Source organism: Pleuronectes platessa, chromosome 1 (assembly GCF_947347685.1).
Source record: "Pleuronectes platessa chromosome 1, fPlePla1.1, whole genome shotgun sequence".
NCBI classification, from domain to species: Eukaryota; Metazoa; Chordata; class Actinopteri; order Pleuronectiformes; family Pleuronectidae; genus Pleuronectes; species Pleuronectes platessa.
Window position 1 is genome coordinate 4,485,079 of NC_070626.1, and position 27,983 is coordinate 4,513,061.

The following is a 27,983-nucleotide window of genomic DNA, read 5'->3' on the forward strand; positions in this document are numbered from 1 at the left end:
CCAACCAATTTTCTTGTTATGAGTCCAAAAGAAAAAACAAGACCAATTCAAATTTATTTGTAAAATACATTTAATCCCTTTATATTTGGGCAAACCAAAGTCTACAAGAGTAGAGAGGGTTGAGATTTAAGTGGCAGTGAGGTCTGACTGTGTTACCAGGTTCAAAATGCAGCAACATGGACAGACTCTGTCAAAGACACCGCTAGTGCCTTAGATAGGTGTCGTTTTTTGCTCATGACGTATTGAAGGTTTGATTTCCTCCCAGTCAACACTGCCACTCAGCCTCCCACCCTCTGTTTTGACTCTTTTGACAACGTACCGGACAAAGATATCACAATACAAAGAGAGAGAAAAGGCATATATTGTCTTTTTACAGCCTTCATTATTTTCATTAGTACAATACCTCAGAGCTGTAAATATTACAAGACACTTTTTACTGCTTCTCAGTTTAAGTATGAAATGTTAACAAGACAAGTTTTAGTTGGCAGACAAATGCTGTGATAATATGGAGGGTTACATGGGATGACAAGATGGTTCGATGAACGTGTTTATGACACATTGCGCCGCTGGGCAGTTATGCCCAAATGTCAGTGGCAGATGGATCTAGAAGGAACAGACCACAGCAGCATGTATTTTTAAGCCCATTGGACTAAATAGTGAGCATGTTCAGTTGCCAGATGGAGTCAACACTTTAGTGTTAATGTGCCTGCACTGTCTTCTACTACTACACACATCAGCACTGCTATTAGCCTAAGACTATAAAAAAAAGACACAAGAGCGTAAACACTTGCAATATCAAATTTGACACAACAGCCCTGAAAAACACTGTTAATTTGTGAAACAGACAAATGTATTGACACGGGAGCTGATTATGACTTGGTTACGTATTAATGATGAATTATAGTTAAGGGGAGGGATATGATGGGACTACAGCTGGGCCAGGTGCGAGTTTTCACTGGTCGTCTCCAGAAGTCTCTGCACCTGGACAAAAACACTTCCAGACAGATTTTCTCTTCCCTCAACCCTTCATGCTAAATTAATCTAGTCACCCACTGGCTCTAGCTTTCAAATTTTAACCCCAAGACACGAGAGTGGTATGGACCCTCTCATCTTACATCTGATGTGGATTTGAGTCAAGTCAGTGATCTGCGGGATGGGGGGAGTGCGTTTGTGTCACGTTCACTCCACGTGGTGTGGTGAGGCCGATGCTAGTGGCAGACTAATAAACCATAATCTGGTTCAGTCTGGGGCAAGCTGAATTAGCAGAGTGCAGGAAGAATACAGGAGAAGAATTTACTGTAATATCCATGCTCATGCAGTCATAAAGCACTGTTAATATATATATTTATATACAGTTTATACATAACAGTGAAAAAAAAAAACATCTATAAAACCAAGAATATAAGAGCATGTTCATAGGCAAGAAGGCAGTAAACAACTAACGAATCCCTAAAGGATTAAAGCACCAGGACTGGTAAGAGAAATTTATGTGTGACAGTGTAATATAATACGAATCTACTTATCAGATTAGAAGAGAACTGGTCAAATATGCAGAACAGCATCTGTGAGTAACAAAACATTTGTCGACAGTGTCATGAAAATGCTCGATGGAGGGTGGTTTTTACGTTGTCTTCTCAACCAGCTGACTAAATCCAGCAAGCAATATATATGTGAGGTTTCCTGCTTATAAAAGAAAAGAGTGAATGAGACAGCGACTGCAACGTCGACCTTCCTTCATTTGCACGTCTGCTGGCAGCCCCCCTGTAGCTTTAGTACACCGGGCTGTTGCGGATCCCGCAGCACAACACCATGCTGAAGATCATCTCAAAGATCTGAGAGGAGGAACATACACAGAGGACATGGTTAGATATCCACCACAGAAAATCGAAAATAGTCAGTTCCATCAAAGCAATAGTCAAGGCTTAATAAGCACTACAGCATCCAAATAAAACTTACAGCAATGGTTTGACATTCTGAGAAATATGTACTGTATATATGTTGGGTCGATGCTTGACTGTGGCCGTGCCCAGCATTCCGTGCCGGCACTTTCATCATACAACATAGCTGGCTTTCAAGCTACCGGGCCATGCTAACCATTAATACATACTAAAGACATACAGGGTAAAGGTTTTAGGGGAACTTACATCATGAAACGATTTATTGAGAAAAATCAAGACTCAATGTCTTAGCCCTGTCCAACTGTTTGTTAAGAGATACTTGAACCACACAATTCCTTATAAAAGGAGTTGACACTTTCCCACATTCACAGCTACCCTGTGATTAATCTGATTAAAATGTTTAATCGTTTGACAGCCCTAGTTTTATTACAACCAAATGTTAATTTTGCCATCGACTTTTGTGTGAAGCACTTTGTAACCTTGTTTAGATAAGGGCTATACAAATAAACGTATTAATATTATTGAGCGACAAACGCAAAGTGCCAAGGCCGAACATTTGTTCGACAATGCATGCATAGCTGCACAGTGAAGTACATCATTACTGGCGCAGGCAGGAAATCTGTCTGTTAGTTGCTCTGGTTAATTGACATGTTTTTATTTTCTGTTTAAGCGTTGGTAACATTACTTCCCTGTTTTGTGGCCATACGAAAGAGCTGTTACTGTTGAGGTTAGTGTCAGTCAAAGTATCGGTGTCGTAGGCTACTAATGCAGCTGAACCAGCATCAATTTTGAATGATCTCTTTTATACATTGTCCTTATAATCATTTATTCATTGCATTAATCAATGTGCAGCGTTGGCCCACACAACACCCATGTCTACGCGTCACCACGTGGTGGAGGTTAAATGAAACATGCTTATGGTTTGATGTCAGTAACTTGCGGCTTCATGTCCTCACCATAATAACTGCCACCACCAGAGCGGCGATACCAATCAGGTAAACCTTATCCGAGAACAGCTCCTGGATCCGTTTGTGGCAACTCTGCAGAGGAAAAACATGAAAACATGATTTAATATATGTTTCAAAACAGCAATAAAACCTTGCCTGCTCTGATTGAGGATAAAGTAAAAAATAAGATCCATGTTTTAGTATTTAGGCATTATTCTCAGTCATTCCTCTTTTTCACTCAGGGCTGTAATCAGTGTATTATGGCAAATGCACATAAGCAGGAGTTAATAAGATAATTATTGATATCTTTTAAAACCTGTTTACAAAGACCTGTCTTATGAGATACAGTTGCTTGTTGAGATTTATGTTCTCACACAGGAAATGCGTAGTTTAACAGTGATGATGGAGGCAGATCAGTGTTTCTTTCCAGTCCCCTGACTGGTGTAACTGATCACATTTAAGAAACAGTTTGACATTGTGGGAAATATATTTATTCCCTTTCTTAACTAGAGAAGGATGAGAAGATTGCTACCATGCATGGGCTGTAATGGAGCTCAAGCCAGAGCAAATTTATTTAGCAGAACCGTACACACGCTAATGAAATATTATATCTTGTTTGTTTGATCCATACAAAACTATCAAAGTAAAACAAGTTGTGGTTTTCACAGGGAGTCATGAGCTGTAGCTGTTTCTTACTGATACCAGCCAGGAGCCATGACTTGCCAGAATCTGGTCCGACACGTGAATCCTCCCTTAACCACAAATTGTTGTTTTTAGATTTCTGTTGTGGATGAAAATGTCCACTGAGCAAACACTGAAGTTGTTAGAAGTTTGTTCTGTGGTGTATAGATTTAATCCACGATACGGCCTGTTCATTTATATGACTCAGAAGTGTTGGTTACAGACCCAGGCTTCAAAACTTAACACCAAGATATAAGCTAATACCTTCTCAGCTCCAGCTCTGTACACAACACAGATGTGTGGAAAAAATCCATCCTGTCATCTGACTCTGTTAAAATGTGAATCAGCACATTCTCCATTGAACTGTTCCTACATTAATTGTGTATTTATACGTATTGTGTTGGTTTCAAATGAATCATGTGCAAATTCATTTCAAACAAATTTGAGTTTTATAAAGACTCTGTATGTCAGACATATATTTCATTCCTCTCCCATCTGCAGATCAGACAACTTGAAGGGCTCTTGATGAAAAGGCTGAGGAATATTAACGCTACAGGGACGTGGTTTTGTGCTTATTCAAGATATGGGTTTTGACAAATACTTTATCTTTAAAGCAAACTACTCAAAATGTCAGTTTTGCCTACGTTCCTGCATAGTTGCTGCATGTGGTGATAAAACAGCTGAGCTTGACGATGACACTTACATCGCTTATTTTACCGCTGGGGCAAATGTCAGTCAGGCCAAGCTTGTCTGTGATGGTTGTTATAATCGACGTCCCCTGGTCTTTACCACAGCAGTTCAGCTGAAACACAAAGACAACATAGTAAAGATCCTACAAATGTGTTCAAAGCTCATTTCTACATGAGAATATGTAATGTTGCCTTATTTATCATACATACATTCATTCATGTGAAACAATAAGAAAAACTAATAGCCTTATGAGACCCACACATTTTGAATTACAACCCATGGTACAGTATAAGGACATATGTCATACAGGACAACACAATTATGACTCTGATTTTATAACATATATGATTAATGAGGATGGTATTTTTTTTCTTACTCTAATGTTCACACTTTCATTTCCACTTGTGCCATAATTACGAATGACTGTGATGCTCAATGCTCTACTGCCACGTATTGTTCTTCAAAGTGTTCTCCTCTCTTGTTTACCTCATTCTGCAACGAGTACATTTCCCAAGCAGGATCCATTTAGTTTATCTTATCTTATATTACTCATGCGTTTCACAAGTTTAAATTATCATGTTTTTAGATTTCAGAACTGTTGACCCATTGTCTGAGAAGCCCACATGTGACAGAAAAAATGTATGCGCAAATGTAAAGAAAGCTCTTATTAGCAAATTTCAGAGTACAAATTAACAATGAATAGTAGGAGAAACATGAAAAGAAGGGCCTTTGGAGCCAGATGCTTTTTAGAAAAAAAGCTATATCAAAGTCAGTGTACCGCTGTTGTTTAAATGAGTGAATGTGTTTAATCATTACATAATATAATTAAATCTTATTAAAGACAGACTGCAGAAAACGAACAGTTACACCGAAACACAAAAACTGTGTTTGTTGTTTCGACAGTGTGTCAGTATTAACACAGATCTGCCTTGTGGGGTTAATATGTACAAGTCATGTGTATCTAGGTCATTTGCACACCTGCTGCTCCACTGAAGGGTCCCAGCCTTCACATGGGTCTTTACTATTTATTTTTTATTTGTGCAAAATTGACATGACGACCTAAAGGAGATGGTTTTAACAAATTAACCATGTGGTTAATCTGTGTTTACGAATAAAATTCAATATTAATCGACATTTATAGCATAGAAATATATTTATATTAACATAAATGATAGATTCTATATTTACCGTCTCATGGAACACCTTGAGAACAGCAGCCGTCTGTGTCTTCTGCTCAGTGACACTTGTGGTCACGGCCTTGTCATACACAGAGTCATAGAAGTTGATCATCTCCTTCGACACCTGAAACAGAAGCAAGGATATTTGTGTGTGCTCTGACTCAAAACATAAGGGTGTTGTTACCCGAGTTCAAGCTGAAATGTATAGATTTAAGTATAAGTAAAGCACTTTTTTTGTACTTGTTTGAAAAAGAAGGACAGGATGGACATGCAACACACATCAAGGGCTTTCCAGAAGCAGGAACAGAGCATCGATAACTGATAGTAAATCAACAGTACAAAACAAGCACAAATGTAATTTCCGGCAACCATCACTGTTTGGAATAGGTAATACAGTCACAATGCGGGAAATTGGATCTAAAAATCTTTCTTTTTTTTTTTATCCAGATGGTAAAGGCATCTTTGAGGATTCTGGAAATCACGATGCTTTGTATTGGAAAGAAATGAGGTGACAACTGGAATAGACATTCATGGACAATTAAAGTATAATAATATATATTCTTACAGGGTAATCTTACATTTTTTTCACTCAAAACAACATCGAATAGCTCAGAGATAATTAAATTTTACATGTATAAGCTCAGAGGTGTCAGTCTTGGGTTAAATTGACCATTGAACCAAGACTGAGGGGCCTTGGTCCGGATGGGGACCAAGAACCAAACCACGTCCTTCTAACAGATGTCCTCTGCAGAGATTTAGAGAAGGGGAGAGGGATCATCACTCTGGTCTGACCAGAAAACTGATTTGACTAAAAAATACTGAGTTAATTTTTTGGGGATTATTTTCATATTTGGATAAATTATTTTCATAATTTCAAATGATTTCAGTTGCTTATTGAGTGTACATCACAGGGCAACACTGACTAAATCTATTTATTTAAAATCAAATCAAGTGTATGAAAAGAATAAAGGGTAAGAATAAAAAATAATAATTTGTAAAGCAACTGTTTTTGTTGTACGTTGGGGCTCAATGGTGAATAGCTATTTCATTTAGCATGTTTGTAGTCTTACAGTGTCTTTGTGCATGAAGCCCCAGATTCCAGCTGCAACTTCACATGCGAACAGGATGACCAGGCAGGCGAAGAACTGCAGGGGAGGACAGAAAAACAAAAGATAGTTGTGGAGATGTCTTGTAAAGAGTGTGTGTGTTATTAAGTCAAAAGCATTGAGCATTATAAAAGGTCTAACAAACATCAAGTGCACTTCTTCCCTGATAAAAAAAATGGAAAGCCGCTTTATTTAAAAGTTATACGTGAGGTATTAATCGCCACTAGATGTCGCACTAGCATGAAACACAAAATAAATGATTTGTGGCTACACCTCCCCTCCCTTCCTGTTCTGAACAGGGTGTTCCCTATACAGTCTATGGGTATTGTGAAACCCAGTGAAAACAGCCCGTAAATACATACAACCGGAACCACAGCTGAACAACAGCCTCTGTGTGAAATACTTTGGTTTCTAAACGTTTGTCTTGAAAGTGCAGCACTCACTCTACAGGCCTGCATGATGGCTGGAGCCCAGTGCAGAAATAGGGCTAATATTGGGTGACGTGTCCATGTGGGTGTCATGTAAATTATTTTCATATCCTTATGAAACCACCATAGCATAATTTAGTCTACTACAGTGTCTGCATATTGACACCACACTGCAGACGCAGGGAAAATGCCCCTACTCCTGTATATCTTTTTTGTGGATAATCTCTTTTTAACCCTGTAACACAAGTTTTTAATATGCACAACATATAATGAGCATAATAATCAGTCAACACCTTTGCAGAGTATTTCTACCGTCTGCACTGTTTATGATGTTCTAAAAAAACTGTATCAGACAGGCTGGGTTCCATATGTAATATTTAATCACCTAATCGCAACAACCTGCAGGGTGGGCTAATGGAAAACCTCTGATAATGCTCATTTCACAGTAGTAGTATTATGAGGGCTATCGGAGAAGCCAGTGAAGCTTAATGTCATTATGTCAAAGATAGCCAAGGTAACGGGTTATATAGGAAATACTCCCTCAGTTACTCCCTCTAGAATAAATAAAGGAAAGTTACTATATTGTTAAGGGGTTTATACAATGTTAAGAGAGGAACTTTAAGTATTTCAAACTCAGCATTGTTTGAAGCCATGTTCTCAAGTCAACTTGCAGTCGTCTTCTTCCCTGACTTTGTAGGTACTATCCTGCAAATCATGTTACCTTCTCACATGTTGATCAGTATAATATGGTAAAACCTTGGTCTGTGTGCTATATCATAAGTGTGTCGTCATGTGCAAGAAGAAACACCAACAGGACACACTCATTGGCAAATAATTCCATGAATCTACTAGGAGTGTAATACTCCAGAGGGAACCTTTAAAGGTGATAGATGTGATTGTGACTCACAGTTCCCAAAAGACACTGAGACTCCTGGATGGCGCCATAGCAACCAAGGAAACCGACCACCATCATCACTGCACCGACAGCAATCAGGATGTGAACACCTGGACAGAGAGACAGATAGATGGACAGAAAACATTGACTGATTAGTATCCATGGCAACACAAATACATGTATAGGTTTTGGAAACCTTCACATTCTACTACTGAGAGAAGAAGTAATCAGCTATAAAAAGGATGGAAACTGCAAGGGAAGCACTCCAAAAAAAAAAAAAGAGTCACGATCCAGTTCTGCTCACAGGAAGCTGTTCTGTCTTCTTATACAAAGTATGCCTGCCTCATAATTCACATCTTTCTTTTTTTCCTTCCCTCGTGGTTATACCATCAGATGACTGCACATTAAGATTGTGTGGCAAATGAAGGTGGTGCAGCATGGAAAGAAAGCCGTGAGAATGTACTGAAATGCCTCTTCAGAAACAGTCATTAGTCTTTCTATTAGCTCTGATCTTCTCAGGAGGTGTGTGGTGTAAATCCGAATCTGTATATTTTGTTTTGTTTTTATTTTAAGCAGGATGGAAAGATAGAACTGGAGAGGAGATAGAAGGTATTATATAATTGCTGCTCTGTGGGTTTTTGATATAATTTCTAAGCACATATAAAAGGATCTCATACAAACATTTCTTTCTGAATTTGTTCAGTAGTTTGTATCGGAAAGTCTGTGAGAGAAAAAAACATCACAGAAAATCACTTTTTCCCCCTTTCTTTTAAGACCAATCCTCTGTTTTAGCAACTTTTACTGAATGATGGCCCAAGACTTTCCTACGTTGTTAAACAGGTTTCTACACGCAGCAATTTAGTTTCCATTCATTGCTGTAAACATGAAAAAAACATTCTACTAACAGAGTAGAAGATTGCTTAAGTGAGGTCATTTATTACAGTGATTACATCTGGTTTTAATGCTTTTGAACGCATAGACACATTTGAGAAGTCAAACGCTAATTGGTGGTGCATTAACGTGCCGTTCAAAGGCTCCGAAATGTCAGATATTAGTGTTAGCTGATGATGAGTGTTGCTTCAGCCAACAAAATAAGCAAACGCGCCCATGATGAAGAGGAAAATACGAACTTAGGAGCCCCTTCAAATATTATGGTGCTGTACTAATTCAGAGGCAAGACGCTTCCTTTAACCTAACCCCAATGACAAAATAAAATCATAATTGAGCTCAAGGGGCTTTCAATAATTTGAGATATTATTAAACTGAACTAATATTCATGGTGTTTCATAATTTTATTCATGTATTTTTTCAAATAATTTATTCCACTCTCTCTTTTTCTATTTGATTAAGATTGATAACTTTTGGTCTTAAAAAACAAAACAAATTACCCAACTCAATTCAATCCATCTTAATAATTTCTGGTGAACAATGAATAACTGAAGTACAAATGTGGACGTCGGTGAATCAGGTTGTGAATGCAGCTCTCTCTCTGTTCAGTCTCAGCAGCATTACTCCTGCTTGTCAGCTCAGACAAAATTCGATTGTAAACCACTAACTGCTCCTGTACCTCGTATACATCATCCCCCATCTCTTTTCTACCCACAGAGCCACTCACATACTCAGGCTAATTTATAAATTGATATCTTGGCATCTGACCAAGTGCTCCTTGACACAGTCGTCCTGCAAGGCTGTTTGGCGATCTCAGCCTCTCCCTCTCTTGCTACACCAAAACCCGTCTGTCCTTTCTGTATAATACATTTTCTCATTCAAAATTATGCTCGCAATAATTCCATTTACTTAAATTTATTCTTCTATCTGTCTTTATTTAATTTCTCATGGATCCACCCTTGCTTCCATCCATCAGGCCTTCTGTATCTCTCCCGTTCATTCTGAGGAGGAGCTGATTACCATGAGATGCTGCAAACATGGAGACTACATGATGTGCGATCTTGGAGGAAGTGAGTAGTGATAAGAAATGGTTCTGAAACGTTAAGCTATTGAACCTTTATCAGAATGTGCTTTTAATCTGTATAGCTCTATAAGTGTAAGCATTGTTGAACCAAAGTGTTTCTGGGATGTCTGAAACCCCACACTCCCACACCATTTTGAGGTTGTACTTAATGGAGACAGAGGGTTGTGTGTTGAGATGTGCGGTCGTGTGCCTTACATTTCATCTTGGAAAAGGGCTCAACAAAAGCCGCACATTAACTTGCTGATGCTTTAAGGTGCTGTACTGAGCAGTGAGCCAGAGCCCACTACACAAACACACTTGATAACTGAGGAAAACAGGAACACTTCATGCCCTGTTCATCTATCCTGAGTGATCAGATCACAGGTGGACAGCTCTAAGTACATTTATGAACATGCAGTGAGGACAAAATAGCGATCTGATCACTCACACCACATTTGATGGTGGTCTGGGACGTATGTGGTCACATTCTTTGAGCAGTTTGAATCAAGATTTGTCCTGGGCCAAATTGAAGGACCAGCTCCTCAGCTGACGTCCTCTGACTTGCTACAGTTTCATAATGAACAAAAAGTATTTTTTATCAGTTCAACTTTCAGAGCAGGGAAGTGAGATCACCCAAAAATCACTGGTGACGGATTATAATGCCAGGCACGAAGTGAGGTACTTGGAGCTGTCCACTTGTGATTGGATCCTCCCGGCACAGGGCCACACACGTGTGTGACATAAAAAAAAACCCCTGCTGAAAAGCTTTCTGTGTAGAAATGCAGTTAGAGGGAAGATTGTGTGCCAACTGGAGTGTGCTCTGTTTTGTTTGTGTAATTCATTACATATTTCCCCCTGTCTACCATGGCAGACTTTCCTCACCATCTTCTGGTAGATTACGGGTATTCATGGTATTCAAAAAGGCTGGAAATGAATTAAACTCTTAATAAGAGTTTACAGCCATGTTTGCAGCTCTTGGAGGCTGTACTTAGGCACAGTGGTGCTTTCAGCTAAGTATGCTAACATTTACTAAACAGCACTAAACACCAATTACAGCTGAGGCCAACAGGAATGTCAATGGGTTTGCAGGTATTTCAGTGATAAACCAAAGTATCCGACAAACACATTTTGATTTGTTGATGGAACAAAAACAAAAGTGAATACATGATCAATATCAGTTTGTTCAATTGCGTAGATGAAACCTTGGCCCCTAAATTTTAAGTACAAGGGAAAGCAAACTCATTGGAAGTAATTCTCTCTGGACCATGAATGTCTGACAAAAACATCATTGCAATTCATCCACTATTTTGAAAGATATTTCACTTCGACACAAAAAATAGAAAGCAACTGATCTAGTGAGTTTCTATGGGGGGAAAAAGAATAGAAAGGCAATTATTTAAAAGTCTACTTTTAGTTCTTTTAAACATTCCAAAATTTGTTATCAGGGATGGAGTTTGCATTGTCGTCAGGGATGAGGCAGATCACATGTGGCAAAGAAATGTATATATTACATAGAAGAATGTGTGCCAATGTATATTTGTATTTTTAGAGATTCATCAATTATTAAAAAAACCTTTTTTTCTTTTATACCGAGCACGAAACCACATCCACCATTTTTTTTTTTAAAGTCAGCCAATAGAGTTAGTTTAGATCCATTAGGGAGTTTCCCTAAGGTGATGAAGCTAATATAACAATGAAAGTCAAAATATTTTCATCCAGATGCAATTAGCTGATTTGCTGAAGTCATCCGACTATTGTCTATTATACGAAGCCTTCCTCTCTGTTGCTTCCTGCTCCCTGTTATATTTTGGTAGTTTATCATGTATACTGCAGTCCAAGCATGTTAAGATGCCCAAATTCTGACTTGGGATTGTGGTGAATATAGCGAAGAAAAGACCTTTACAATTTATTTTATTGAGAACACTGAATGACTTCAGCCTCTAATCAGCAAGCTCATGAACACATTACATTTACATTTAACCGGTAGGAGGTATTATACTATTTATATTATTATGACCTTTTAATTCCTCATTATGAGGACGTGAGGAAAATCATTAAATAACTTTGACAAAATCTCTCTACAATGTAGTAGGAGGTAAGAGGACACATATTTGTAAGTTTAAATACAGAACTGTAAGCAGAATATATTGTATTTAAAACAAGTGTCAAATATGTTTGGTCCGACAGAAGTTAGATGATTGAGGCTTTGTATAGTTTTTCGTCACACAACTGAGTCAGGTCTGTTATCCGATAAAACTGAAACGTTTCTAGCCATGACCAAGATTAGCATCAACCACCCTTCCTAGCTCACAAACAGTTTGGGTTTTTTCAACTGAGAATTTTTAATTAGGCCTTTTCGGGGAACAGATTTCCGTGATACTCAGCGTAGTCAAAAGTATATGTACCATAAGTTTATTATGGTAACAACAGCAAGAGGTTGGTCGCCATTTACTAATTGTGAGTGGGTAGGGGTGAGAGAAAAGAAAAGAAGATGAAGGAGTTCATATTGAAAAGTTCCTGGCAGCAGGAGACAAAGACAGGGGGAGGGGAAGGGAGGAAAATAAAGGGCCAACACAGTTAAAGGGAGGGAGGGGGGAGGGACGGACTAAAGGAAAAATGAGGAGAAGTGAGACAGCGCGACTGGAACACTAACCACAACCAGATGGGGAAGTAATGGGCAACGACAGTGGAAAGAAACCGAGCGGAGTTAAGGAAAGGAAAACTTTCAAAAAGGAGGGAAGAAAAGGGGTGGGGCCGGGCCCGGGGAGGAGGGGGTTTGCTAGTGAGGAATTCTTTCCTGCACCGACTGGGCTGTTTCTCCCCTTCTTGGGAATGAGAGGGAGGCTTTATGTAATGGGTAAGATGTGATAACTGAATCTGTTTCAGAGAAAGTCCCTTAGATGTTCCCCCTTTTTTCCCTGAAAACAGCTATGCAGCCTCAGAGTATGACAAAAACAAAGTTACAAACATCCCCTCGAGTCGACTGTTTGAAACGGTCCAGCACGACAGCACAGAAGGTCTGTCATTGAGTGAGTCAGTGAGTGAGTGAGTCAGTCAGTGAGACAGTGCGTGAGTCACATTGGAGAGCGCTCGGAGTTTCCAAGACTTGCACATTTTTGAAAAGCGCACCTAGCAACAAATCTACAGTATGTCAGATCGCATGTTGTGTTAGAATGCGCCTCCTGTGATCACTTGTAAAGGGATCTCACTTCCTCGCTCTATATGCAAATAAACACAGCATTTCTGTCCCCAAACAGCAAATCATGTTGTTTCTAAACCCGACTACAGATATTCCCAATACCAATGTGTTTGTGTCTTTGGCAATTTAATGTACAGGCACAGAGGACATCAGCTGACCACAGTTCGAACTCCTCCAAATGTGGTTTGAGGACTTAAACCTAGAGCTGTCCACTTGTTATTGTATCTCCCAGAACAGATGCTAATTCCAGCTCTAAGCAGGACTATAATGCTTAATGTTAAACAATGCATGCTGGTTAGGAACCTTGTTCAACTTTCGCTGGTGCTGAAGAATGTTCCAATATCATGTGACATTAAAACCTTGTAGGAGCAGGGCAGCTGCAGTTTTCTGAGTCAGGAGCTGTGGTCACTCTCCTCCTGTTGCACAGACTGGGACAACTGAATTTTGTCTTACTTGGCTTAAGGCTTCGCTGACACACGTTGGGACATGTAAGTTGTTCTTATGAAGATCCTTTATCTTATATCTTTTCCAAAGGAGATGTAATTATTTGATCTTCTCCCTTTTGGCAATTGTTTTTTTAGTTCAAAAGCAGTTATGTCCTTATTTATTTTCGTGCTCCTAGTTCTATCCCAATATGGTGGCCCTTATTTCTTTGTTGCAGAGTATATGTTTCTCAATAAAACATATAAAAACGAATCCGTCTACCAGTGTAGCTCCATGAGGTTTTTCCATGACCTTTCACTCACACACTTCAATCCTAGATGTTTTCTAACTTTTATGTATGACCTGAAAATGTCTACATACTTTTATGTATGAACTGAAAAGGATTTACAACAACATTGAGGGCTGTGGGGGATAAGCCATTGTTTAGAGCTAATCGACAACTGCAGGAGGTAGAATGTATCTGGCTTGACTTCATGTCCAGGCACTTTACCCTGCCAGCTCCTGAACAAAAAGTCTGTGTAATGTCTGATTGAGCTGATGTGTTAATAGAGCAGGTCATTATCCAGATGATGCACAGCAAGTCATTGGGCATGTAACAGAGTATGTCCAGTAAGTCCACATGTCTCACGCTGAATATCTCTGATTGTGTAAAACAGGAGCTCTGGACAAGATCTAGACCTGATTTAAACATAGGAACACATTCAGAGTTCTATGTGAAAATGGCTGAGAAACCCATTCTGTCACTTGTAAGTTTCTTTCTGTGTGATCTTCTTACATGTAAACAAAGCCGATATCTTACCACAGCTGTTGTCCTCAAATTATGTGTGTAGCGAGTTTTTTAGGCAATGTGATTATAAAATCACGATTGTGCACAGCCTGTGCGGAGCAGAAGCTTGGAAGTGACTCCTGTTGTCTTAATGGGTCGCATCTCAGTCTCTATTTAACACTTGCTCCTTTGTCTGACATTGGAGAGGGAAAAGCATGTTCATTGGATGGGTTTTATTGTGACTTCAGCTGTATTAAATTAGTGTGCAAGTCAGCACAGGGAGTCAGGGAGAGTAGGTCCGATCACAAATGACCCCATGAAACCTCTTGTGAACTTGAGTATTGTGTATTAACGACAAATTTTACTTCATTGACTAAACAAAGTCCAGCCATAGGATTTGGCCAAGTGTTGTTTCTTTAGCAATAGTAGCAGACTTTCCCCCTCATTTTGTGTAATAAAACCAATCCTGCATTTCCCTTTCTTCTACCCTTTCACTTCTCTTCTTCCTCAGAAGCAACAGGCGAACAGTAGAGAACTACCTGCTGTTGTTGAAGCCAGTTCTGAGAGTTGAATAGAGAGTTAACTTTGTGTGGGGTGTACGTTTTTTTACAGAGTCATATGATGAGCAGTGTGTCCTCTGTCAGACCTGGTAACAAGTAGCTGGTGATGTGGTTGAGGCGTGGCAGCCCCACATAATCATAATGGTTTTCACAACGGTTTAACAGTCTTACATCCAGGTTACTGGGGGTCAGCTCTGTAAACCCTGCACTGAACGTGCATCATGAATTTCAAGTTAATGTTTTGTGAGTTTATATGTCGGCGGCTGTTTCAAATGTTACCAGTTGTTGTAAATGCCTTCAGATCCAAATAAGGAACATGACTCCCAATCCTTTCTGATATATGATTGACAGCCGTTAATCTAATCAGGGTTGAAAGGTGGTGACTTCAACTGCTGTGGAGTGTGAAGGCCTATCTATGCTTCTCCGTTTTGACGGACAGGGAGAGGGGAATGCCCCTCTCCGAGCTCCTTGGAGAGCTTTTCGTGCACCTCAGATTTTTCTAACTATCCATTGGCATTTCGGAGAGCCTAGGGATAGCCCTTGGCTGTGATTGGTCCGCTAACGTCCGCTAACGACATTTCCAGACCTCAAACTTCCTGGTTCATTCCCTATAGCACAATAAACCCAAAACACAACTATGACTCTAGGATTAATGTGACAAGTGTGTTAAGCCAGCAGAGTTGTCCGGCTGACGGTGGCTGGTTAGAGCCCTTACAGCATGTGTGTACGGTTACATACAGTTAAAACGCCCTGTCATAACAGCTCTAGCAGGCTAGCCACCGGGCTAACTGCGGTGGTAACAGAGCAAAAACCTGCTGTTACGACTTTAATTCCACGGCTGTCATGACACTGTTTCTAAAATACTGTCAGGTTAAAAGCAAACACTTGGTAGTAGTTAGTATCGGGAGTCCCTGCTTACTGTGTGTGGAAGCTGGGGGGGAAGCTAGCTGCCTCCTCGTAGCTTCAGGCTGTTGAATTAGCAACGCAGTTTGGAAACAGGGCCGGGGAACCGCTGCGCTAAGAAACGATAACATAAGCATTTTGACTCGCTGGGTGTCACTTTATTTCAGCAAAAACTGTCTTTCCTACGCGTCATCAACAGCCTTTTTGCCATCGTTCACTGTGTGTGAGGAAAGCCGGGAGGAGGTAAATAAAGCAGCGTGGACTTCTTCTACATACCTCTTGAGGTAGGCTTCTCTAAGCTTGTCTTCCGTTGCGCCAACTACTGTTCTGGCGGTGAATTGTTTTCAGCACAAACAGCTAATAGAACCATAAATGAAAAAGAGTCCGTCCGATCCATCCGTCCGTCCGCATGTAACGGAATCGGAGAAGCATACTTTAGCCTTAAGATAGTGTAGCACCATCATCGGGGAATAGTGTAGGACTCACTGTAAGACTTCAACCGATCTTATGCTTAATGACCAATTATTTTTGTGTGCAGCACAGACCACACACCAAGCAGAACTGGGCACAGAGCAAAATTTGCTGGAAACTGTTTAATGTCGAAGCTTTTGCTGGAGCTTAAAAATTGGAGAACTTAATTTCTTCTCATTGGTCGGACAATCACTTGTGTTATGTTAGTAAGGAGCAAAGGGCCACACGAACAGCCTTTAATCTGTTACTTTTGGTAGGGGGAAAGACTACCGGTGAACTTTGCGTTTGGAAACCTAATGCACACTGTGGTCTAACTAATTTATCATTTACTCAATGTTTGCTTGGTGTTAGTGTCCAGACCAACTGACATCAGGTCAAATAAGTTGTTTGTTTGGCTACATTTAGTAAAAACTCATGACCAAAGAGTCAATCTTTCAATTCATTTTGATTTTCTGCATGTATAGAATGTATGTAATTAATTCAATCTAAAGATTTTGTGTACAAAGAGTAAGTTACAACAAAGTAAATCTCTTTACAAACATACATATAATACTATGACAGCTATTTGAAATATTTAGCAATAAAAGACACGTTTAATTAATTTATAATGAATATCAGTGAGGTTAAACAATAGAGACTTGTAGATGAAAGATATATACTTATGTTCATTAATTGGTAATGTAGACCTATCATTTTAACATTAAAGGAAGTGATGTACCACTAATGGTTTCAGGATACAGCTGTGTTGTTCCTATGGTAAGTATCCTTATCGTGTGACTGTGTTTCTTTACAACAACGTTCATCAATGTGGCTCCAATGAGTAACATGGGTAACACAGCTTCGATATAGAAGTATGGTCTCTTGCAGTGATCAGAAAATCTGTCAGGATAAACATCGACTTTTATTTTGAAACTTCTATGGTGTTTTGAACACCCTAATAGGAGCACACTGTATAGGCATGTATTTTTTACATTAATAGAGTAGCCCCTCAAATATATTGTGTTTTAAGAGTTGATAATTCTTTGTTTTTTAAACGCATAAGGCAATTTCCCCTCTAGATTAGTTAAATGTATAAAATAACTAGGGATGCACCGATATGGAAATTCTTGGCCGATACCGATATTTAAAATAACAATCTGGCCGATAGCCGATACCGATATTTGTTTATTTTCTTTTTGTTGTTATTCATTCACCCTTTTGTGCCAGAAAAATAATTAAATCATTATTTAAAAAGCACTATTCATCACTCTTATCTTTTAATGAGCACAAATTGAATCAGATTTATGAAACAATCTTTGATTTAACTAAACTTTATTTAACAGAGACATATTAGGCACATTTTACCGCAAGTTGAAATGGTTCCTTGGGATCTTAATGAAATGTCTGTAACATATTTTGGTCAAAATACCACAAGGATAATTTAAAACAGCACCTTTTTACCCTGTCTAAAACAGCCCTGTTAAAGTATCATTATAGAGAACGCTCTTCTCAATGATTTACGGTAGCAGTATTGCCCGTTTATTAGATGTGGTACGGCTTCTGTGTGTATAACGTATGTTGTCATTCCCTTGTTACCTGTGCATGAGACGGATGAATAGAGCCGATGCACATGAGAATAAAGTATTTAATTAAATCCACAGAGTAACAATGTTAGCTGTATCTGATTAGTGGATAAAGCAGTGTCTTCATGCTGAAGTAATGCAAATAAACAAAAAAGCCAGAAACACATACTTTGAACTGTTTGTTCAGAGTGTTTGAGAAGAGATTCTCCATTAGGGAAAGAGACAGTGTGGAGACAGACAAAGAGAAAGTATGACTTAGACACATACTGATGTAGAAGGTGCTGGGGGCATGGGCTCCCTCAAATTCCAGCACCAGCAGGTTGCTTGTCTTGGGGTCATGTCTCAACCACAGGGCCACGCCCAGGATTACTCCTCCTGCAAGCTAACACATACAACACAACATTTAATTAATTTATTATTTATTTAATTCAGGTAATTGCACAACATTCTGCTTAACAGAAACAATATCCAAACCTGTAACAATACTTGATTAGCACATTAGATCTCATATGTTTCATCCTTACATAAGCCAGTCTGTGCAACAAGGTAAGTAACTGCTTGAGCTATAGTAGTATCAATCTTCTCATCTCACTTAAATAAACGAATAATTGAGATCTCTCCAATTCTTTCTTTTAACTCCACAATTATAGGCACAAGGGCTGCTCGATTAAACACAATTTAATGGTGATTACGATTATTGGGTCAAACGATCTCCAAACTAGTATAATCGAGTTGAAACGATTATTTGGTTGTTTTTTTTAAGAGACGCGCATGCGCAATTCATTCCTTCACCCAAAGCATTCAGCGGCCCAGCTGACTGTCACTCACTCTCAAGCAGCCGTAAATTGAAGGAGGCGAGTTGTGTGTGTGGTGACCGGCGGTGAAAAAAACAGCGCGGGTGGAAAAGCAGGGAGGGCAGCCCCGTCTGATCAGCAAAGAAGGGTCGAAAAAGTTCGAGCAGCAGCACACCATGTAGCGACCGCGCCGCGCACTGCTTTTCTCAAGCGGGCTCCCGCCTGGCTGTTCAGACCGGTCAGACCGGACCCGCATTTTTCTGCACCGGTCAGTCGGTCAGAGAGTGTTAGGGTTGCCATCATTATGGGTTTGAATAACCAGGCACCGATATCCTGGTTTCACTGAGGAATAAGAAACGCAGCCATCATCGGTGTTTACCTGAACCGGAGGTGATTCACTTCAATGCGCACGCTCCAGTCATTTAAAGAATAAAGCATATACTTCAGAATAAGGGCACATTAATAATCGTGATTTCGATATTGTCCAAAATAATCGTGATTTAGAGTTTTTCCATTATCGAGCAGCCCTAATAGGCATCTCAAAATCGTATACAGAGTTTTTCATTCTTTAATCACATTAAATACGTGAGGTTCTGATCATTTCGAAGCAAGCCACACAAGTTTGATGTAAAAGGGATATTGAGTTACTGTTAACTTATAGAGTCTGAAAGCAGACACACAACTGTGCTGCTAGATGAAGTTGTTTTGGTGTCTAGTATCCACCAGCCGGATGCACCGCTTAACATCAAGTAGCTCTATGGACAGCATTACTTATTCTTATTACAGCGTGATCAACGAAAAGGACTAGAGAGCCCCAGCTCCGCTCATTCTCTGCATTATTTCTTCTCACTGGCTTTAGGACACACAAGCAGAGAAGAGGAGGGATAGGGATAGTTTGTGTCAATACTGTGAGATTACACTTCTTTCATGGTGTTAGACAGAGTTAGAGCTGGATGGTTTAGCTACTGCTCAACAATACCTCCCAATTAGGTCGGACATTTATTGAAACTGATATTTATAACAAACAAAGCTAAAACCTAAATCTACCCAATGTGAGCATTCACAAACTTTCAAGTTTCCGCTTCGTTCCGTGCTGCATCACCCCGATTCATGTCCTCATCCCCCCTACCCGAACTGACCTGTGCTTACTTAACATCTAAACAATAAACACCATCACTAATCAGAGGTAATTAGGACACTTAAAGTCCAGGACTTGTAGTTTGCTTGCTCTAATCCTTAGAGGGAAGTATGTGCAAGAACAACAACTAGTCGAAATATTTAAAGGCAAAGTTTGGCCTCAATTCAGTAAACCTTTATGTTTAACTCTGGCAAAATTAACTAAGAGAAATCCCAAAAATATTTAACTATTCTGTAAGTTCAATATAAGTAATGTAAAGTTACACACAGATTACAATCAAAGCAGTCAACATGAGGAACTCTTTGTTCACTTTTATCCTGACATCATCTACCAAACAGTTTCCTCAGGAAAATCTAGCACATTTTAAAATGTAACTTTGTTACTGAAATGTATTGTTCTTTAGGACTTCCTGAGCCCATTTGTTTAGCCCAGGACAAAGAAATCCTAAATATAACTAGAGTTAGCATTCACCACAACCGGCACACAGGAGCAAGCATCACTACACACAACAGTGGTAAAATAAACCACTGTCCAGCACAACACAAACCCTTATGAGTTTGGATTTTTTTAATATACATCTGATTCTTGGATGTTAAATTAGAGAATTTGGCCAAACAGAATAACTTAATTAAACTAGCCACACTTGTTTCTGAGAAACGATCTGGGAAAAAAACTAAAAACAGGCCGAGTCATCCCGCTCCCTCCCCATACTCCTCCTCTAAGTGAGGTCCATTCCAGAGCTAAGGCCAGCAGTTGCCTAGCAACCAGATAACAAAACCATAACTGGCAAGAGTGTAAAAATTCAACACATGCACACACTAAGTGAACTCCCCACCTACCACATGACTTACCACTGAAATGAGTCACTGAAGTACATGAAGGCACATGAAACCAGATTTTATTGAGAGGTGTAAGTAACAGAATTTTTATAAATGATGAATGGAGGGAGAACCGAGGCAGGACACAACTGAAATTCATTATCTCAACATATTTAACTAGGCTAAGGGGTAGAGTCATGGTTCCAACTTAGTTGCAGCTTCAAGGACACTCAGAAGGGAGTGACTCACACAGACACAGATATCAATAGCCAGTCGCTTCTATAAGAAGGTAATGAACTAGTTAATCACAAATCCATAAAATGGCCTTTGAGACATCGTCAGGGTATAGGTCATTTGACATCTTTAACTGTTTTGGACTGACTGTGGTTTCTTTCTACTTCATATGACGGAAAGACCCAATCAGCAAGTGGTTCTGTCTACATATCACATATCGCCACCTTTTAAAACTAAAACAAGGTCAGCCGCGTTTTCTAACTTCTTTGCTTAGTGGCTACAAGACTCTACACTGGAGTAGTGTGGATGCATCACTGTATTATAACCTGTGCAGACTTCATATAGACCTACATTCATTTCTTAAAGTCTTACTCCAAGCATAACTACTACTTGTCTAGCTGTAAAAGATAACCCTCCCACCAGACCACACTGAACAACAAATATATGCCTTTTCTTCAACTGAGGACACAGATTTTGTCCCCAATTGAGTGGATTGGAATCTGAAATTTGTCACCAATGGTGTTGACTGGATATGATGTATTACACATAAAAACACACACATTACTTTGGTATGATTCAGTCCAACATACTAGCATACTCGTGTTTATGTAACAATTCAACGACAGTTCCTAGCTGTTTTCAGGAAAGTTCTAAGGATTGTTTTTCTATCCTCATTGTCAGCCTTAGACTTTTATAAAATTAAGTATTCATCACATGTGTATTTGTCTTGGTGTAGCAGCTTAACCTAATTTGCCAGGATTTACATGCATTTTGTTGGGAACTGTTTTGAAATAAAAAAATTATTCAGTACATAAGCTGACAATCTAAATCAACACAAAATTATATTTTATTAAACAGCAACTTCTTACTGAATTTAATTATGATTAGGAAAATACATTTTTGTAGGGTATAAACTCACACTTAAGAAAAGGGATGGTAATTTCCAATACAGCGAACCGATCCAATTCCAGTGCATGAAAAAGAAAAATTTAAATAGTGTATTTTAACAGTTGTATGTGACTGATTGTGTATAGAAGTGATGACTGCTATCATAGTTGTATAGCCTGACTTAGGTTAAACCCTTTTAAAAAACAAATACACGACTTTCCAGCGTGAAATATTGCCAAAGTGCTGACATTTGAGCTAGTTTCCTTTCCTACTAACCATACATGACCGGAAACCACATCCCCGACGTTGTATTGGATCTGTGCACAGATTACGCTGCAGTATTGTAGGCTTTTTAATGCTGGTACTGGTATTGAAATATCTCTACTAACAAGGTACAACAGTGAAATGATACTGAAACTATAAAGTTGCTTCTTAAAAAAGCATGTGGTGTGACATCGGCATGGCCAAAGTTCCCCTGCCAGCTCTCCCTCAAGTGTCTATTTCTGCCTACCAGCCAGAGTACAGGGGTTTGTAGAATGCTGGGCATGCTGGAGGAGGGGGTGTGGGGGCTGGGTGTTGTCTGCTGTTCCCATAAAACTCCTATAACGCCACACAGAGGCATCCCCCTCCTATCCACCAACCCCCACTTCGACCCCATGTAGCCTCTTAACCCTCTCAGTGTCCAGTCTGATTTATAGAAACAGGAGGTCTCCCATTTAAAGAGGCAGCCTGCACTACTGGCTGCTCAGAAACGGCACATCGCAGTCAAAGCATCTTTACAGATGGACTGGACATGTCCGCCCTGACAGATCCTTTCACAGAGCTCTTCAGAGAAGCCAATAAAACTAAAAGCCTTAATGTGTTAAAAAGAAGGATGGACCTAAAGGGATGCTGTAATGCAACACATTAAAGCCACATCGGGTGTATTACTAACACTATATCCGGGTCTATATATTGTATGAATCACACACACCCTTTTTTGGTATTTTCATCACAGGGGTAACCGCCACGTAACAGGAGAAAGTCCATCCACTCCATGAACCAAGCAATCACATAAACAGATTAATAACCACACTGAGCTTGGTGTGATGATAATATTGCATTGAATTCAATTCAGGGGGCTGATGGCAAACCAAATAGCGAGGTTAAAAACAAAGCCTAACGAAATTAAAGAGACCAAATCGCAATCCTTTAACTCTAACTAAACAAAGTCACGAAATCTTAATAAACCTGACAACCTCAGCCCTGCTGGTTTCACAGGAACAAAAGCAGTCAGCATGGCAACAGGCTACTAACCACCCTTATCAAAGGGATGATAACATACGGTGGTTGGTTTGTCATACCAGCAGTCAAAAAAAAAGAAGCTTTTCACCTAGTTTAAAAGTTCCTAACACAAATTTTCTTTCATAATTGCACTTTACTTTGAACAGAGCCGGTGCCAGGTTGTCCCCGAGCCCACTGACTTGTGATGGCGATGCTCTCGGAAAGAGCAGACATAATCCAGTGCATTTCGTTCGCCTCTGGTCAACTCTATTCTACTTGTTTTTCTTCCAGGAGCAAGAAGGAGAGGGCACAGTGTGTGGCCTAACAAAAGACTGGATGGACTGTCTGAAGATCTAGAGTCTGCAAATTCCTGTTTGCTTTCTCCCTTCACTATCTAGACATGGCAGTGTTGGTACTGTAGCTTTATTATTAACGCTGTGGTCTCTAACCACTGAAGGACGGTCCTGCAATGGGTAATACAGACAGGGCCAATTGGTCATCACAGTAGCTTTTCAACAGCAGCACTTAAACTGCCATTCTTCACTGATAATGGCTGTCAGGGGGACGCCATCGGAAGAAACACTATTTCCTGTCAGTCTCAAACATCCTTTAGTGGCTTGTTAGAAATACTACTAATGCTTGAATTAAAAGCATATTGAAACAATAAGAAGCATTTCTGTAGAGACATTTTTATACAATTAGATGTAAGGAAATTGCTCTCAGTACTTAAGAGTTTGTACCTATATTTTGGGAATTTCATTAAGTGAAAGAAATAAATAAAAAAAGATCAGTCAATAATGAAGGTAATAACTTGTTGCAATGCTAACTAAAGTGTCTACAGCTGTCTGAGTCACAATGATGCAGCAAATGTTACGCATGTGTAACAGGACATCAGGACAATAGAGATTTACTTTTTAATGCACCAGAACACGGGTAGTTTAAAAAATGTAATACGTGTAACAACTTGATGCCCTTTGAGACTCTCCCCACTGGCTTCCTTATTTGCTAATGAGGCTATTTCTAAACTGGGGGACCTGACTGGAACATGTCACCCAGTGGCTCTTACAGCACTATTAACACTGATGTCTTGTAAAATGCCTCGACCCATTCTGCATACGATTGTCATGATTGCAGATAAAATTTATCAAGATCATGTCATGTATGTGAATTGCTGCAAACAAAACACACAATTAGCTGTCCCACAGTGATAACAGTCAAAGACAGATGGTACAATATGAGCTAGAAGAGAATGAACTTAAACATGGGCAAAAGAGATGATTTTCTGTTTCTTTTCACAATTGTATTGTGCCATAATAACTTGCTCTGTGTACATTTTATGTTTTTTTCTATCAACCACTTAACTCAAGTCTGAGTTAGTATTTCAATGTAGATACAAGTAATTATTACATGGAACATCATGAGATGTGGTTCAGACATTCAGGGCACCAATAATCCTACTAACTTTGCATTTGGTTATATGTAACAATAAAGGCTTTCTATTCTTCTTAACAGCCCCATAGGTTTGACTTTAAGCTTTAACTATTGGGTGGCCTGCCATGTAATTAGAGACAGACTTTCATGTCTCTCCGAGGATAAAGTTATAACTAAGTGAAATTTTCATCCAGAGTCATCAGTAGTTTCTTATTATTGGTTCTTATGTTTATGGCCAAATGCAAAACTAATGACTTTTCTGGCTTAGCTTTCTTTAAAAGGGCTGAGCCTCATTGCCTCTTCCATTGCTGTTAATGTCAATGCATGTTGACCACATCTTTTATCACTTGTTCCAATCCTGTTTTTGTCTTCCGGTTAACTTCCGGTTGGTAAATCGAGTAAAACGTCAAACTTATTATTGGCTAATATGACTTCTACTAAAAATATGTGTACACATTTATCAGACCATATGGTCATATTTTCTCCAGCTTTGCGAAACTGGTTGTAGATCTCCCGTTTCTTTTGACAAATCTGCTAAATCTTTTAGCAGTTGTGACTTAATATTTCTAAATTGTAAAACTGTCATGTGGTCACATGTCCCTGTCCCAATGCCAGTGCTTGGAACATGACTGCGCCACATTACACACAAAACTATCACCAACATTAAATGTCCTTCCCTGAGGGTAACAAGAAAAACTAACGATGAAGCACAGTAAATTACTATTTCTTAATTAATTGGAACTTGGAATTTTTGTAGTCGTGCACATATCATAGCCAGTCAACTAAAATGAGGCATGCGAATACTGATTTGGACATTGATTGCTGTGGCAGTGGCCAAAGCATTAACGCTTTGAAGCATTCTGCTCAGCACCGTTTATTACACTGGTAAAGTAATGAGTTAACAGGTTGGGGTTGGGTTGTTTTCTTCTCTGTTTTGCACCAGTCTCTTCTCAGGAGTGTACAAAAAAATAACAAAAGAGAGCCCCACTTTTCTATCAGGGCTGACTGCTGAATTTTTAAAAGGAGAGAAGGAAAAGTGAGACGAGGAGTTGTCTGAGAACAAATTGAGCAGCAGCTCTTACATAAGGAGAGTAAAACTAAACACCCACAAACGTTTCCATGATCCATCACCAAGCACAAGGCCTTGACTCACCAAATGAAAACCACCAAGAATCCCCCCTTTCGCAAACACGCACGCACACACACATACACTGGGAGGAGGATTTAGTCCAAACAAAGCTCCTCTCCGAACAAACTACCCAATGCGCTAAGACGATCTAACTCTAAACTGTTAAAGCGCCAGTTTATGTCACACACACACACACACACACACATTATGCCACTTGTCTATAGAAATCCGTTTCGTTTAATTCTGATTTATTAACCCCTCTACGTGTTGAGTCGTGTTCAGCTCGGTGGAAACTGGCCAGTTAACACTCGCCTTTCAGTCACTTTATTTGATTTGCCTAGTTTCGCCATGTTTCCCCAGGGTGGTGAAAAGGGGCTGGAGCACGGTTTTTCGGGTTGCAGTGTTCATGATGAATCACGGCTGTAAACCGTTTAAAGGACTACATTAGATTCATTCCAAGATTTTATCTCATCCAGCGTCGTCCATTCATCCAGGGCTCGGCCGCCTAAACGAGCCCGGACCGCTAACTACAAAGAGGGGCGGCGCTGCCCTGCCCCGACACACAACGTGTGAAAACCACGCGCACAACAACAGAAAAGGCCACGGAGCTTACCCAGAAGATGAAGTTGAAGAAGAAGAGCAGGTACTTGATACATTTGGTGCAGCCTTCGACTCCCATGGTTATTTCAGACAGATACACGCGACACAGAGCTGACCAGACGGGGCAGTGAGGGGTTCCACGACGGGTACTGGGCTGAGTCTCGAGCGGCGATCCTGAGTATGACTTCAGCTCCGACACCGACGCAACACCCAGCTCCTCCTCCCGCCCTCCCAGTCCCTGCTACCCGCCATCATCCACTCAGGGCGGCCGCATCGGACCGACAAGCAGCGGGCCAATCAGCGCTGCGGAGCCGCCCACGCGTCTCTCCTGATTCGCGGAAACGTCCCTGCTGTGTTCCCGTGGTCTGCCCATAGATTGGATACAGGAGCGAGCTGAGCTGCAGTACCACGGATACAACGTCCAGCTCTCCTGGGTCGCAATGTGCCGCAGGACACACAATCTAACATACATGCACCAGATGCATGAACTGCATATCACCTGAGACTGCCAGGGAAATGGTACATTCACCACACAGTCATGCAATCTGTTTTTATTTGGGACATTACAGGGATAGTTCACAGAAACACGAAAACTCACTTATTACCGACTCACACCACTATGCCGAGGGAGGGGTGAGTGAAGTGTTCGAGTCCATAAAAAAACGTTTGGAGTCTCAGGGGTAAACAAGGTTACAGCCAAATCCAATCCAATCAAAGTAGCTTGGGACCACTTCTTCAAACGTAAAAAAACAACTGAAAAAAAACCAACTCAAAACGCTGTAAATGGCGGCTCTAAAGAGGTTATCTGAGGACATAGAGTCGAATTCGAATGACAGGGCTTTCTACGGGGCAGTATGGAGGCATGTTATATGGGACTCCCTTGAACTAAATTTCTTACTTAAACTTTAAACAGTATGACTGACTTTGATGGCAGCTACATTATTATACATTTTTTAGTTTGAAGAATTTGTGTAAATTTAGTGCAATAGTATTGGATTTGGCTGCTACCCTGTTTACCCCTGAGACTCCAAAAGTGTTTTGTGGACTCAAACACTCCACTCATCCCTCCAACACAGGGGTGGCAAACTTTTTGACTTGCAGGCCACAATGGGTTCTAAAAATTTGACAGAGGGTCCGGGCCAGGACCAGATGGATGGAGTGTTTTTGTGAACTAATATAAATGACATGGAAAAATCCTTACATGGAAGGATTTGGCCTTTAACAAGTAGCAAAGCATTTATTTGCAAGGCAATTTAACAAAACCTCGCATCGGAGAAAGGCTTGCTAGCCTTCGCTATTTCGAATGCCACACAAAAACTTGCCTTGGTAGTTGACTCTTGAATCTCAGTTTGTTGGTGAAAAAAATGTTGCTGAGTCTGTTAATTAGCCGCCAACCTCTGAGCTGTAGCCGCCCGTTCTTGCGTTGACTTCTTGCTCGGCACACTCGGCACTCATTGTCCACTTTTCGCTTCCTTTATCCGCTCATTTTACAGAAAGGCTCACAGGGCAAAGTGAAAAAGTGAAAGGAGATCATGTGTCCTTTCCAGCCCTATATATCACAATCCCGGTCAAATTTAAATTAGCTGACGTTTTTATCCAAAGCGACTTACAATAATCACATTCAACCCCGAGGGTACAAACCCAGAACAACAAGAAGCAAGAAAGTACAATTTCTTAAAAAATAAAGCAAACTATAAAGTGCTATAAGTAAGTGCCATTTATGTGCTACTAAATTGTTAGTTTAAAAAAACGTTAGTATTTTTTTTTTAGTTCGGCGGGCTGGATTAAAAAAGCCCAACGGGCCGTACTTTGCCCATGTCTGCTTCAAGTATTGCATAATAGAGGACGTTCATGTAATTACAAGACAAACATATTTTCATTAATGTCTCATATTAGATAGATCGTTTGATAGACTATTACAGTTGGTAAAAGTATAAAATATTGATATAATGTCCAGGGGATTGCGCAATTTCGCTGGTGTAGACTTAATCAGCATCACTGTGATGATT

At 39.9% G+C, this 27,983-nt stretch overlaps 1 protein-coding gene across 1 annotated transcript; it reads right to left on the minus strand.

The window, feature by feature from the left end:
* Window positions 1-52: 52 nt before the first annotated feature.
* LOC128438934 (CD81 protein) lies at window positions 53-27,429 on the minus strand. The gene is made up of 9 exons (XM_053421713.1): window positions 27,370-27,429; window positions 25,988-26,212; window positions 17,947-18,061; window positions 7,836-7,933; window positions 6,465-6,539; window positions 5,405-5,518; window positions 4,230-4,328; window positions 2,855-2,938; window positions 53-1,832 (listed from the first exon to the last, which is right to left on the minus strand). Exons 1-9 carry the CDS (start codon window positions 27,427-27,429, stop codon window positions 1,770-1,772), a joined length of 933 nt encoding a protein of 310 aa, XP_053277688.1. The 3' UTR covers window positions 53-1,769.
* Window positions 27,430-27,983: the final 554 nt, after the last annotated feature.

Bases quoted from the DNA above. Each gene is read 5' to 3' on its own strand.
- LOC128438934 (XM_053421713.1), bottom strand. From the start codon at position 27,429: ATGAGTGCCGAGTGTGCCGAGCAAGAAGTCAACGCAAGAACGGGCGGC. The intron at 7,934-17,946 runs GTATGTGTCTAA...CTCTCTGTCCAG, and splicing joins CCCCAGCACCTTCTACATCA to GTGTTCACATCCTGATTGCT. The intron at 4,329-5,404 runs GTAAATATAGAA...TTTGTGTTTCAG, and splicing joins TCAAGGTGTTCCATGAGACG to CTGAACTGCTGTGGTAAAGA.